The sequence below is a fragment of the Bos indicus x Bos taurus genome, chromosome 12 (genome assembly GCF_003369695.1).
Source record: "Bos indicus x Bos taurus breed Angus x Brahman F1 hybrid chromosome 12, Bos_hybrid_MaternalHap_v2.0, whole genome shotgun sequence".
Taxonomy (NCBI): Eukaryota; Metazoa; Chordata; class Mammalia; order Artiodactyla; family Bovidae; genus Bos; species Bos indicus x Bos taurus.
Genome location: NC_040087.1, coordinates 69,232,654 through 69,247,388, shown reverse-complemented (window position 1 = coordinate 69,247,388; position 14,735 = coordinate 69,232,654). Strand labels below are relative to the sequence as shown.

At 44.0% G+C, this 14,735-nt stretch overlaps 1 protein-coding gene across 3 annotated transcripts in view; it reads left to right on the top strand.

Moving 5' to 3' along the window:
- LOC113902481 (multidrug resistance-associated protein 4) overlaps nt 1-14,735 on the top strand; it is a 185,915-nt gene that overhangs the window by 37,512 nt on the left and 133,668 nt on the right. For 2 of the 3 annotated variants that reach the window (XM_027557813.1, XM_027557811.1), the window contains exons 2-4: nt 494-604; nt 1,128-1,248; nt 10,678-10,902. Coding sequence is in view for 2 of the 3 variants with exons in the window: in XM_027557811.1 (XP_027413612.1) it covers nt 494-604; nt 1,128-1,248; nt 10,678-10,902 (457 nt within the window). In the remaining variant the exon portion in view is untranslated. The remainder of the gene's footprint in view (nt 1-493; nt 605-1,127; nt 1,249-10,677; nt 10,903-14,735) is intronic. The other variant, XM_027557812.1, reaches the window with a different exon arrangement.

Below are 14,735 nucleotides of genomic sequence, written 5' to 3'. Positions count from 1 at the left end.
ATAATGTATGTTAAAAAACCGAAACACCAAGGTCTGGGGGCTTGAATGATCTTTGGTACCAGTGTGTCATTGCTTCGAGGGTGTCTCACCATGTAGAGTTAGGGACTACGTGTATATGTGTCTGTGTTTTTCCCATATTTCTATATATTTAAAACTGAAAGTGAAAGTGTTAGTCTCTCAGTTGTGTTCAACTTTTTGTGACCCCGCCGTGGACTGTAGCCCATCAGACTCCCCTGTCCATGGAATTCTCTAGGCAAGAATACTGGAGTGGGTATTCTGTCAGGATTCCCTTCTCCAGGGGATCTTCCCGACCTGGGAATCAAACCTGAGTCTTCCGCATTGCAGGTGGATTCTGAGCCACCTGGGAACCTATTTCTGTAGACCTCTTTTTAAAAACAAACAAACAACAAAGCCTGTCAGAGTCGGAATCTGATTAGACAAAGATGTGTACTTTGGATATATGTCATTCTCCGTTTCTCTTAATTTTTCACAGGTGGCTAAACCCCTTGTTTAAAATTGGTCACAAACGGAGATTAGAAGAAGATGACATGTACTCAGTGCTTCCAGAAGATCGCTCCCAGCACCTTGGAGAAGAGCTGCAAGGGTGAGCACAGACAGCAGGGAGAAGGGGAAGGACAGTGAGAATTTTCACGTGTGGCTGAAGGTGTGGGGTGGAGGTGGGGGTTGCGGTTTGCCTTCCTCTGGGTTCTTCTGAGCCTCCTCTCCTGACCCTGCACACTCACCCCCTCAGGCTGACCCTGGGCTCAGCCCACTTTGGAGGGCTGAGCCCTGTACGTTTGTGGACGTGGAGGGAGCCCGCAGTCATGGCCCTGCAGGCCGATCTCTGTCCCTGGAGGTGGGGTCCCTGGAGGAGGGAGTCTGCCCTCTGAGCTGCTCATGGTGCTGAGAATCCAGCAAAACTTGGCAGGGGCTCTCCCCTCAAGGTGCGTTTTTCTGGTGCTTCAGTCTGCACCGCTCATCTTTCAGGAGCCCTGTGAGCAGCTTGCCCGCACCTGTGGGGCAGCCACAGAGCGCCCTGTGGTAAAGGCTTATCTCCCACCCCGCCCCTCCCCTGCGTTCCCTGTGGTGGACACCTGTTGTTTATTGTGTTTTGTTTCTCATCGCAGGTACTGGGATCAAGAGGTTTTGAGAGCCGAGAAAGATGCACGGGAGCCTTCTTTAACAAAAGCAATCATAAAGTGTTACTGGAAATCCTATGTAGTTTTGGGAATTTTTACATTAATTGAGGTAAAAGCTTTTACATACAGTGCATTGCTTTTCAGTGTATGTGGTTCAGTACTGAGATGGATGAGACCTGTGGGAGAGAGGTCACAGGATACAATGTGTCTGAAAACTTGTCTGTGATGTAGTCAGTGGTTGATGTATCTTTAGAATAGACAGATGCTTAAAGTACTGGACCTCCGGGGATTATTATTTTCCTTTTAACTGATTAAAACAGTGTTATGGAAAGATGACACTGAAAAGGAGAATTTTATGCCATGTTAGAGTGTTCTTGGTGTTCAGTATGAATGCTAAGAGTGGTCCTTGATCAAAAGAAGATCCTACAACCTCAAAGAATGTGTACCCTGTGGTTTTGAGGAAGTAAACTTGGATCCGAGCCCAGAATGCATGCGTGTGCACTCAGTTGCTGAGTCATGTCTGACTCTTTGGGAAACTTTGGCCTAGTAGCCCTCCCGGCTCCTGTGTCCATGGAATTCTCCAGGCAAGAATACTAGAGTGAGTTCCCATTTCCTTCTCCAGGGGATCTTCCTGACCCAGGAGTTGAACCCACATCTCTTGCATTACAGGCAGATTCTTTACCACTGAGCCACTTGGGAAGCCTTGATCCTAGAAGACATTTTACAGGCACTCAGCAAATGATTGTTAACTTGCCCAGGTCACATCTGATAAATGGTTTCCTAAGAAGGGATTGTCGCTTCTCCTCTTCTTGTGGAACAGAACCCAGGGCCCTGCATCTGGGCAGGAGCTGCTAGAACTTCCAAGAGCACACTTTTCCCCAGGAGGGTGCCCCCTCCCCACGGGCCCGGTCACCCAGGTCAGATCCCTGCTGTGGGGAGGAGCTCCAGCTTCACCATGACTTCTGTGCACCCTCCATGCTCTTTTCTTTTCTTTTTTTCCCATGCTGTTTTCTATCCCTGACTGTGGGGCTGGTCTGCTGGTTGAAGGGGGATCCTGGTAGCCTGGCATTGGCAGAGGGTAGAGGAAGGAATGTACAGGGCAAACCAGAGTAGAAAGCCATTAGGTCAGTGACCTCCATGACCCTGAAGATCCTGGGTCAAGATCCCCCAGAGGACAGTCTACCTGGGGACACAGTGCCGTCAGCCCCCTGTTCTGGCTGAGCCTGCTGGGGGTCTGCTGCAGACCCCCCTGGGTGGCTCGTGCTTTCCGTGGTTCCTTAGTGCTGCCTTAGGGACACGGGCGGCCTGTGAGTGTGTGAGGGCTGGAGGGATGGAAGATGCAGTTGCTGTGAAAGGGGTGTTTTAGGTGGAGAAGGTGTGAGTTGTCCTCAGTCCATCATGTTGGGGTGAGGTGATAGGCCAGGTGGCAGGTGGGCGGCGTGGCTCTTGTTTAAAGGCTGAGCTGAACTGAAGGGCACTGCGGGCAGTGGGCAACTGGGCAGGTAAAGTCCACCCCACACAACTGGAGAGACAGAGAATCTGTCAGCTCCCAGGTGACTGAGTGGTCCTGGGAGGTTTAATTCTTGATGACCAAAGGTGGGTTGGCCTTTGCTACAAGTGAATGAGCTTGTGACTATTCTGATGACTTTAAGTTCTAAACATCCATCCACGCTGTTATGAAACCATTCCAGATCAGCTCCTTGAGATGGACCAGGGAAAAGGTGGAGGTCATAGATAGTGGCTGTGTTAGGACGTTGATAATCTGCACAGAGGTGGAATCTTCTTTGTTGTTTTTTTAGTACATGTGCTAAGTTGCTTGCTAAAAGCTGATATCCCAGTGAATCTGGGAATGCATCTGTTCAGTGAGAGTGAGAACCCCAGGTCAGTTACCAGAGTGTGGAGAAGTTTTCCTGTTCTGGTGTCTGAATACACTTTCCCACATGCAGGGTGTGTTCCAGGCCTGAGGTCTTAGGGTGGGAACCAGACAATCTCTGGGAGGGTAGCAGATTAATCAGGTGAAACTGGGCTTCCTCCCAGGAGGGAGATTTCTTGATCTTGCTGTGTTGCGACCTTGGTGGTTTAAAGCATAAAACTAGACAGTGGCCTGTATTCCCTTGGTGACTGTTCCTATATTCCTAGGTGACTGGCATACAGTGCTAACTCGAAATTTGTGTCCTTGGGACACTGGTAGAACTGGTAAACTCTTAGTTCTGATGCATTGGAATTCAGGGAGTTCAGGACCATTGAAGCTTAAGAAATTTGTCGTTGTTGGCAGTCAAAAGAAGTTTGAAATCCAGCACAAACATTCCTCTTTTCCTTGACTTGCCTTTTGACACACTGCTGTTTTGGAGAAATTAGAAATCATTTCTTATGACGAAGCTAGTAAGGATCTGATTTTAGAACTCATTTTCAGGTACTCTTTTGTGTTTTCAGTGATTAAAGCTACTGAGAAAAGTGCAATGAACGTTAGTTAAATAATTGATTTTATGAAGCAGCTTTCCGGTTTTTGATCTTCTATCTATGCTGCTTGCTGATCTATGTTAGATACTGGAAGATCTAAACTCAACCCAGGATTTTATAAAATGCAAACATGTTTTCTGTGTGACCTGCAGCCCTGTTTTGGTTCATCTGGTGCACAGAATGCTGCATGGATCATCCATGATTCCCACGCAGTGTGCTCTGATCAGCCACAACACAGGCAGGGCCTTCCCTTGAACTACTGGCAGCAGCACCAGTGGGAAGAGGCAGGGTGATGCCAGTCCAGGGCGAGGCATTTAGGGTTCGGATTTCAAAACCATGAAAACCTCTCTCCTATGAGTATTAGGAGTGACTTTAAGGGTTCGAGGAGCTCTTGCAGGCTGATGCTAATTAGAACAGAACAGAACAGCCAATGAGTTCCCAGCACGCCTGGCCTCTGTGTGTGCCTTCATGGGGACCGCAGGTGGGGAGGACAGGTCTCTGCCTGCCCAGGGCCCTCAGGGTGGAAAGGAGGGGCCTGAAACCTCTGCCTAGACCAGAGACACAGAGACCACCTCCCCAGGTCATCAGGGCTTCGCACTGACAGGTGAGGTCTCCACTGCTGGTGTGTAAGTGGGGTGACCTCAGAGAGCCAGAGTGGGTTCACGCAGTCCCTTCCCCTGAGAGGGGAGGAGTGGCCAGGGTTTATGTACTCTTTCTGGGAACCTTAGAAATGGCCTGGCCTTGTCCTGTCACTTGGTCTTTGTTCAAGGCCGTTTTTGCTGGTTGTCTCTGTTTTAGGTGGAAGCTGTAGGAACACGCACATATTTGTGTACGTTTTCACTTTGGAGCTCAGCTGATGGGCAGGAAGTAAACAGAATGTTCTGCGTCCCACAGTGGGCTTTGTGCCTCAACTCAGGGCTGGTTTCCCAAGAGCTGAGTGGTCTTTGCATTTATTTCCCAACCCTCCTTCCATGTGTCCCTCACTTCTGCTCCACCCAGGAGGCTGAGGAGTGGCTGCTGGTGGCAAAGAAACTTTGGGGCTGGAGTAACCCCTGAGGACTACACTGCAAGAGAGAGGAGGAGGGAGCATTGAGCAAAGCAAGACAGGAACCTGCAGAGCAGACTTGCTGTGTGCACCCTGCGGGTTCTTAAGAGCATCATGAAAGTCGCACAGTCGTGTCCGACTCTTCAACCCCATGGACTATACAGTCCATGGAATTCTCCAGGCCAGAATACTGGAGTGGATAGCCTTTCCATTCTCCAGGGGATCTTCCCAACCTAGGGATCAAACGCAGGTCTCCCACACTGCAGGTGGATTCTTTACCAGCTTAGCCACAGGGGGAGCCCATTAATACTGGAGTGGGTAGCCTATCCCTTCTCCAGTGGATCTTCCCAACCCAGAAGTTGAACCAGGGTCTCCTGCATTGCATGCAGATTCTTTACCAACTGAGCTATCAGGGAAGCCCCTCTTAAGAGCATAGCACTAGCCATTAGGTGTTATTAATATCCACAGTGATGACCTTGAGGCCTAAATGAGGGGAATGCTTTTCAATCGTTTTTGTTTTTAAAAACATACGTTGATTTTTATTATAACAATTTTTTTTCAATTTCAGAATGGTAGACTTACAATATTAGTTTCACATATATAACATAGTGATTAAACATTTCTGTACGTTACAGAATGCTCACCCTATTAAGTCTAGTTACCCTCTATCACCATACAGAGCTCTTCCAATATTATTGACTATATTTCCTATGCTGTACATTACATTCTCTTGCCTTTTTAATTTTACACCTGTAAGACTGTACCTTTTAATCTCCATCACCTATTCTACGCATCCCTTCAACCTGTTTTCTTTTTGAAGTCAGGAAGTAGGTAACTTATTTTTACAAGACTGCATTTATAATGGATCAGATTCCAAAAATCTGGCTAGAACTGATACTTTTCATTACTGTCCATAAGAGTGAGCTTTTATGAATGACTTTTCTCAAGAGTTCTTGTTCTGCTATGATCGCCTGTGAGCAGTGAAGAGTTGTCCAAGCTGTTTGCGAAACCAGCCTCTGCCAAAACCAGCCTCTGCCATTAAGAATACAATAGGTCTCTTCCTGGAAGTTATGTATAGTAAAGTGATCGGAGTTTACATTTGTTTTGATTCTAGTTTAAGAGCACTCTGAGCTGTTGTAACTCATTTAGTTGTCCCAGGATTTCTCCGAGGGAGGCAAGGCAGGTATTTCCAACGATGAGGACCTGGGGGTGCAGGAGGGCCCAAGAGGGGCCTGGGTCATGTGATTCGCAGGTGGCCAACCTGGTTTCTGAAGCACAGTGTTTTGATTCCTAGACCAGTGTTCTTTGTGTTCTGTCCTGAGATTTCCTCTCCTTCCACAGCCTCCACTGAAGAGTCACAGGTTTAGTTGCTAAGTCGTGTTGTACTCTTGCAACCGCATAGACTGTAGCCCACTAGGCTCCTCTGTCAATTGGATTTCCCAGGCAAGACTGGAGGGATTGCCATTTCCTTCTCCAGAGGATTGAACCCAGGTCTCCTGCATGACAGGTGGATTCTTTACCGATTGAGCCACTGGATCACAGAGCCAAGACTTTTTTCTGACAACAGCTTTGTACTCCTCTTTCTGTTGCTTCCTGCAGTGTGGGGTTTTCTTTTTCCCTGGAGATTTTAAGGAACATTTCAAAAAATAGAAGAATAGAACAAGGTCGCAGAATGCGTTACCCTAGAATCTGCCTTTTTGGAGTAAAGACTATTTTGAGCTGACTTTTTTGAGACGTAGACACAGGAAAGAAATCTCCATTTGTAAGGGCTTCTTCTGCTCTGTACCTGAAAGAGAGTGTTGGCCCTGAAACACAAAAGCATTTTGTCAGTGGAGAATGGATTTGCATAATGAATCCAACTCTATCTTTCTGCTTTGTTTATTCTGGGTTGCCTATTAACTTCTCATGAGCCCCCCCCTCCTGCGCCGTACCCTTTAGCTGGAATGTCAAGACCTGGGTTCATATGGGTTTTTCTTTGAAAGTATGATAGATCTCATGGAATTCTGATTAAAACCCTTTGTGGTTCTTGTAAATCATTCACGATAGGTCTGTTATCCCCCCAGGCTCAGCTGCCTTGACACTGTAGGACAGGAGGATCGCAGATGCTTATGTGGGGTTAGTTTCTGCATCCAGAATCTTCCAGGGAGAGAGGGGACTTCAGTCTCCATTCCTAATTTGTTGTGAGTTTTGGGGGTCTTCCCTGAAAGCTCAATTGGTAAAGAATCAGCCTGCAATTCAGGAGACCCCGGTTCAATTCCTGGGTTGGGAAAATCTGCTGGAGAAGGGATTAGGTACCCACTCCAGTATTCTGGCCTTGTGACTCAGCTGATAAAGAATCTGCCTGCAATGTGGGAGACCTGGGTTTGATCCCTAGGTTGGGAAGATCCCCTGGAGAAGGGAACAGCTATCCCAGTCCAGTGTTCTGGCCTGAAGAATTCCATGGACTCTATAGTCCATGGGGTCGAAAGGAGGTGGACACAACTGAGCAACTTTGACTCACTCACTCAAACCAGTTTCTGGGGGCTGGGCTACAGGCATCGGAGCTCTCAGCTCCTCTTGGGTGATGCACTCAGGATGAAGTCCACTGTGTAACGGAGGAGTGAAAACTGATAGAATGGAAGACTGATGGTTTAATTTCCCCAGATTCACTGCTTTCCCTCTTAGCTCTGGATCTTTCTCAAGTCCAGCATTGTTATCTCCTCAGTTTCTAAAGATTAGCTGCCTGTTCATTTTCCCATAAGCTCACCCACTTACTTCCTTCTGTGTTAGATGGTTTCTAGTTCCTGTGTTTTCTTTTTTTTCTCATGAATCAGAGATAACAGACTTGGGCAAGAAATGTTTAAAGCAGCACATGTGGAATCATAGATGAGGAACTGTACCCACTGGGGAGTTTCTAGCATCAAGCTGTGTAAGAAGTTCCCCTAAAAACAAGAGATAGGGTCACATGGGAGGTGCTCTCCGGAGGCTGAATACCAAGGACTCCACCAAGCAGTGTCTGCCTCAGAGACTCGAACCTCGAACCATGCGGTGTTGTGGTATTATATTGGGATCTTGTAAAAATCCTTTTTGGCTTTGCAGTTGTGAATAATTCTTGTGAAGGAATAAAAACTGTCCTCTCAGTTGGTTTGTGGAGTTGTAGTTTGGGTATCAAATATGAAGGGATTATAGGAGTAATTTTGACCTTGTTCCTGTTTATCTGGAAAGTTTTCATTTGGCTACTTAAAACTTTGATACTGAATGTTTTCTCAGTTTTATTTCTCACTCAGTTGAGGGTTACGGTCAAGAACAGACAGAAGTGTGGACACTTTGGGTCATGGACCAGATATACTCCTTAATGAGACTGTTTGATCAACTGGGTTATTCAAGTTGGCCTCAGTGGAAAAAATCAAGATGCTAAGGCAGTAGTGATCCTTATTTTACAAAAACTAATTTTTCCTGAATTTGTTACTTCTGTTGGTATTCTCTTTGGTGGGTTTTCAATGTTAGGCCCAAGTGGAGAGCTGAGTCACAGACAATAGTGATTCCAGAGATAATCTTAAGTTTTAGGAAAGTTTGGGTTGGCGGCTGTTACCACTGGGCTTCTGGTGCAGAGCCCCAGGTCTGTAGGCTGCAGCTCTGGACTGCTCTGGGTCACACCTGGGCTGGGACTGCCTTTGTGTACAGTTTGACATTCTTGCTTCTCTGTGTAAGACTTCTTCAGACTTCTCTCTCAGTGAAGTCTATAAACAGTGTGTTTTGCAATATACTATGTGAGGGGCTTTTTAAATAAGCTCTTCATGCCCCTTGGGATGAATCATGGGGCTTGCTGGAAATGTAACAACGAGCCTTTGTGTTCTTGGGAAAACTTACTCTCATATGATCATCTTACTCATAAATATTCAGCTAAACAGTGTTCACCTTCTTTTCCCTACTAGATGAAACCTTCCATGACCTTGTGGAAGGCAAGGCCGTCAGTGAATGTGTGGGTTTGTGTGTGCAGAGCAAGACATGAGTGTTGGGCTTCCGTGTTGCATTCCTGTGAAGGACGGAGACAGCATTCTGTGAATAATCTGATCAGGCATTAGTTGACTGAGCAGAAAATATGTGTTAGTTTTGTTTGCTGATTGAAGTTTTTGATTCTCCTTCCCTTTGTCCTGCATGTGGCTTCTTTGGCTTTGGACAGACAGAGCTATCAAAAGCAAACCCATCAATTATATACCTTGTCTGTATTATTAAGGAGGGACTGCTTAAAAGGAAAAACCGAATTCTGGAACAATCTCCAAACTTTCTGGCATTTTGTCCTTTGAGAATTCTGGAGGAAATGATGTCGAGGGCCAAGGTGTTTACTTTTGGTGACTTGGATTTCATGAGTGTTTGGTTTTCCTTGGTGAGAGAGAAAGGGACCTTCAAGGAGCGACAAGTGGGCAGAAGTAGATTGTGGGGTGGAGTGTCCGTTTGGCAGAGTGGGCAAGTGTTGCAGTTTTTTTGACATTAGTTTTGTGAAAGAAAATTGTTTTCCCTATGCCATACTTAAGATATAAGTCCCAATGCTTCCCAACTCATTGGTTTAGAATTGTAATTTTTGCCTTGGGGAAAAGAAGATTGGTAATATGTATTCTAAACCAGTACCTGTAGTGTTTGGCAGATGAAGAAACATGGATGACATCATTTTTTTTAGCTTGGCTTCTGCTGTATTTAATTTTTGGCTCCAAGGAATATCGCAACTTCTGGGCTGGAGAGACAGTGATACAGTGTACCCTGGGCCTGGGATCCTGGGAATCTCCCAAGCCTGATTTCTTCGAGAAACTCCAGCAGAAGCTGGACTCCATTCTCTTGATCCCTGTATGTGTAGAGTTCAGGGTTGGAAAGAGGGTATCTTATGTTTGTGCCAATGTCTCAGTTTATAAAGGCTCCTGATTAGGTTGTTTTTGTTTGTTTGTTTTTTTAATATTTATTTATTTGGCTTCTGCAGCAGGTCTCAGTTGTGGTATATAGGATCTTTAGTTGCTCAAACTCTTAGTTGTTACATGTGGGATCTTTTTCTTTGACCAGGGATTGAACCTGAGCCCCCTGCATTGGGAACATGGGGTCTTAGCCACTGGACCACCAGGGTAGTCCCTCTTAATGAGTTTCTGATGTATTTGTGGGGAGGCTGACGATCTCCCTGTCTTACTCCTGTGCTGTCGTCTTCAGCTTCCCCTCCATAAAGCCTCTTAAAGCTGACAGAGATGGCAAGAGTGGTCCTCTTGTATGTGAATGACCTTGAATTTCTGTTGGGCTGGGACACTGAGAATACAGGGGATCAGGAGCAGGCTGCCAAAAGGGCTTGTTCATATGCAAACAAATTTCTTACCTTTCTTATGCTCATCTGAAGCCAGGAGTCACTTGGTATTTTGCCAAATGGGTTCTAAAGCACTGGTTGTAGTATTTACTGAGCATCCACAATGTACTAACCACAAGCATCCACAATGTACTAACCGCAGTGCACTAAGGCTTTATTGTTTTTACCACATTTTTGCCTAGGTTAAAACTGTTGTCTGCTTGTCTTATAGAAGATAGTGTACCTGTGGATTTTTTCTTTAGATTAACTAGGAATGTTGTATTTTGTCAAGATGCCTTTTTAACAAGTAATAATAAAAGTAAAGCATGTGTTAAGAAAACCTGGTTTGGGGCTTCCCAGGTGGTGCTAGTGGTGAAGAACCCGCCTGCCAATGCAGGAGACCTAAGAGACCTGGGTTCGATACCCGGGTAGGGAAAATCCCCTGGAAAAGGACATTGCAACCCGTAGCCTGGAGAATCCCATGCACAGAGGAGCCTGGCGGGCTACAGTACGTGGGGTCGCAAAGAGTCGGACATGACTGAAGTGACTTAGCACCCACGAATCCAATTAGGTTCAATCGTCCAACTAGATTTTATGATTTAAGGTTTGAGGGCTGAATAAAGTCTTTACTCTGTTGAGTGGGAAAAAAAACAAAACACCAACAAACCAAAGCCTAAAAGAAAACCTGATTCGGCTTGTATGTCTAATGAAGATTTTTTAAAATTTGTTTTTAGGAAAGTACCAGAGTAGTTCAGCCCATAATTCTGGGGAAAATTATTGGTTATTTTGAAAACTACGATCCCTCTGACTCTGCTGCTTTGTACGAAGCCCACGGCTATGCCGGGGTGCTGAGCGCCTGCACGCTTGTCTTGGCCATTCTACACCACTTGTATTTCTACCACGTCCAGTGTGCGGGGATGAGGCTGAGAGTAGCCATGTGCCACATGATTTACCGCAAGGTAAGTGTCACTCGGTACCAAAGTGTGTACCTCTCATGAAGTACCAGAAGCATTTTGGGAAAGTTCTCTGTCAATTAAAATTTTATAACTAGTGAAAATCGTGAGTCACTATTGTACACGTGTAATATATAACATTGCACATCAAGTATACTTCAGTAAAAAAGTAAGACACATTATACCCAAGAAGAACAATTTCCTTTAATGATTATGCTCATTTACACCATGCTATGGAATTTTGCTCTTTGCATCCAGCCCATTTTGTTGTTTAAGAAAATGTTACGAAAACATAATGAAGAGATTTGTATTGAGATCAGGTCAGGACAGCTTTTGATAATGTTTATTCACAGGCTCTTGTATAATATTCAGTAAATTTATAAAGAAGTCTATAAGCATCAGAGATATGAAGTTGATTTTTAATGTTTTCATGCCAAAATCACATAGTGGTATTAATGGAAATTTTGTTGTTCATGAAAACCTTTATTTACACAAAGTTGTATTTACTAGAAAGCTTCTGTAATTGGATCTATAAAATTAAATCTAGGAGAAAGGAATGTATTTGAGAAAAGGAATGCTTATTTTTTTTCAAACATTGCATCTAATCATGTTCATTATAATTATGTTTACTAAAAAAATGTAAATGGAATCCATGCCACATATAGGCTCACTCATCGTGTTATATAGTTGTGATCGTTAATAACAGTAGTAAAGACAGTAGATGTTTGGATAAAACTGGAAATTTTTCATTGTTTTTAGTAATTTTGAAGAGAATTTGTTGGCTGCCATTCATTTAGTTTTTTTCATAATAGATTTCCTTTTTTTCTTTAGTAAGCAATATAGCAGTTTTAGTATGACCTGGTTTGATGATTTTAGTGCTTTTGTGCTGAGAAATACCCATAAAATTATTCCATAGGTTACCCTGGTCTTAACAAGTGTAAAGAGAGTGAGGATTTCTGGGGGATTTACAGAGAAATTGCCACTGTCAGGAGCTGAAGTGCCCTTTATAAACTTGATCCTGGGTATCTCTGCCCTGTTTACTTTTTAAAGAATTTTCATTTGACTGTATTAGATAATTTGAAATTTACTGAGATAGCAGACACACACAAAAAGGACAACAACATTGTCAATGTGTTCAATGGCTTTACTATAGTAATTTTTGCCATTGTATCTAAGCCTCACATTGTACACCTTATATATATACAATTTTTATTACAAAACAATTAAAATTGTCATTGAAGTCTAAAGCCAAACAGTTTAAACTGAAATTATCACTTCTTCATCTAGTTGCTACTTATTTAGACTTCTGCTTCCTGAGGGTACATTTGTTGGCAAAATGTGACTTGTCTCCTCATTTTCTCTTGAGCGGAGTCTTGTTAATCTCAGGGCTGGGTCATCCCCGGGGGCCTGGCATCTCACTGTCTGTGTTTGGCTGCAGCATCTGAGCCAGTTTCCTCCTGGGTGATGTGGAAATGGCCGTGGTGCCCCTACACTCTGGTCAGGGGTCTTCCTTGTCGTTCATCACGTTCTTTGATATTCTATGATACCATCTACTATTTAGGAGATAGACACTCTGACTCCCCAAATTTAGCTAGATGTTTGTCTTTCCAGATCATGCTTAGCTCCCATAAATAAAGAGGAAATTTCACCAGATCCACATTGTAAAAATCTTTTGTTAGGTCTGATGGTTCAGTGAAATAAAGCTTTCTCTTTGCTGCACAGGTGAGCCAGGGTCCACCTGTTTTTCTTCCTCTTCGCACTAACACTTTGGAACATTGCCTTTGGGAAATCCGATCTGGCCCTGGCACTTTTGCTTGGATGAATGTAAACATCTCCCAAAGCCATTAATTTGCTGACTTGATTAGGCTAAGAGAATTGTCCCTTTATGAAGTCAGGTATTATTGGGGTAAATCACAGACGTAACCAGGAATTCCAGAAACATGAGAAAGAACTTTTTCCAGCCTTGCATCTAAGATCCCGCTGGGGTGGAGAAATTCAACACTTCTATGCAGGTTACCGGCAGACTGATTCATTAGGGCAAAAGCTGGTGCTGCTGAACAGCTCTGAAAGGCCCCTCAGAACGATTGTGGTTCATGCTCAGGCCCCACCTCCTGATCTCTGGTCCTGGAAAGAAATCAGCTTGGGTGTTATAAATGGCTGCTAAGGCACAGTTGTAACTTTGAATGATCCTTTGGAATATATCATATATACAGGTGACTTATTTAATTTACCTTTTGACTGCTTTGGTAAAATTACTTTTGGTCATTGCTTTTTATTTATTTATTTATTTATTTTTTTTGTTTTTGTTTTTTCTTTTGGTCATTGCTTTTTTAAAAAAAAAATTGTAGTAAAATATACACAACATCAAGTTTACCACTTTAACTTCTTTTTTAAAAATTAATATATTTGTTTGGCTGCACCAGGTGTTAGTTGCAGCATGTGGGATCTGTTTCCTAACCAGGGCTCAAACCCGGGCCCCCTGCATTGGGAGCGCATAGTTTTAGCTACTGCACCGCCAGGGAAGCCCCCCTTTTAACTCTTTTTAAGTGCAGCGTTTAGTGACATTAGGTTCGTTCACATTGTTGTTGCAGCCATCAGTGCTATTCATCTTCAGAACTTTTTCGCCATCCCAGACTGAAACTCTATACCCATTAAACACTGACTCCCCAGCGCCTCACCACCATTCTACTGCTCTGAATTTAATGACTCTAGATGACTCAGGTGTCAGAATTCAATTCCTTTTAAAGGCTGGATAACATTCCATTGCAGGTCTATGCAACATTCTGTGCATCCTTTCATCTGTTGTTGGACATTTTGGCTGTTCCTACATTTTGGCTGTTGTGAATAATGCTGCTGTGAACATGGGTGCACCAGTATTGGCTCAAGTCTGTGCTTTCAGTTCTTTTGAGTGCATCCCCAGGAAGCTGAATTTCTATACTATATGCTAATTTTATCTTTAGTATTTTAAGGAACTTCCAGACTCTGTTTTATTGTGATAACATTATTTTACATCCACACTTGATCACTGATCTTTCTGTTTGACTTGAGGACTAAATGAAAAGTTTTTATAGACATGACATTTCATTTGGATTAGTGACTCCAATTGGTGGTCTATTGAAGCAGCTCAGGATGTCTATTCAGATTCCTCAGATCTCTAGGGCAATTTTTTTTCGAACTTCTTATCAAATATCGGGATTATGCAACATGGGCTGTGTTTTTCTGTGAAGTCAGCTAACTGGCATTAAGAACACAGATCCGTCAAAGGAATAGTGTTTTAAACCTTGTTGTTGTTCAGTCGCCTAGTCGTGTCTAACTCTTTGCGACCCCTTAGACTGAAGCACACCAGGCCTCCCTGTCCCTCACTATCTTCTGAAGTTTGCCCAAGTTCATGTCCATTGTATCAGTGATGCCATCCAGCCATCTCATCCTGTGATGCCCTCTTCTCCTTCTGCCCTCAGTCTTTTCCAGCATCAGAGACTTTTCCAAGGAGTCAGTTCTTCGCATCAGGTGGCCAAAGTGTTGGAGTTTTCAGCTTCAGCATCAGTCCTTCCAATGAATATTCAGGGTTGATTTCCCTTAAGATTGACTGGTTTGATCTCCTTGCTGTCCAAGGGACTTTTAGGAGTTTTCTCCAGCACCACAGTTCAAAGGCATCAATTCTTCGGCACTGAGCTTTCTTCACAGTCGAACTCTCACATCCATACATGACCACTGGAAAGACCATAGCCTTGACTATACAGACCGTTGTCGGCAGAGTAACGTCTCTGCTTTTCAACACACTGACTAGGTTTGTCATCGCTTTCCTTCCAAGAAGCAATCGTCTTCTGATTTCATGGGTG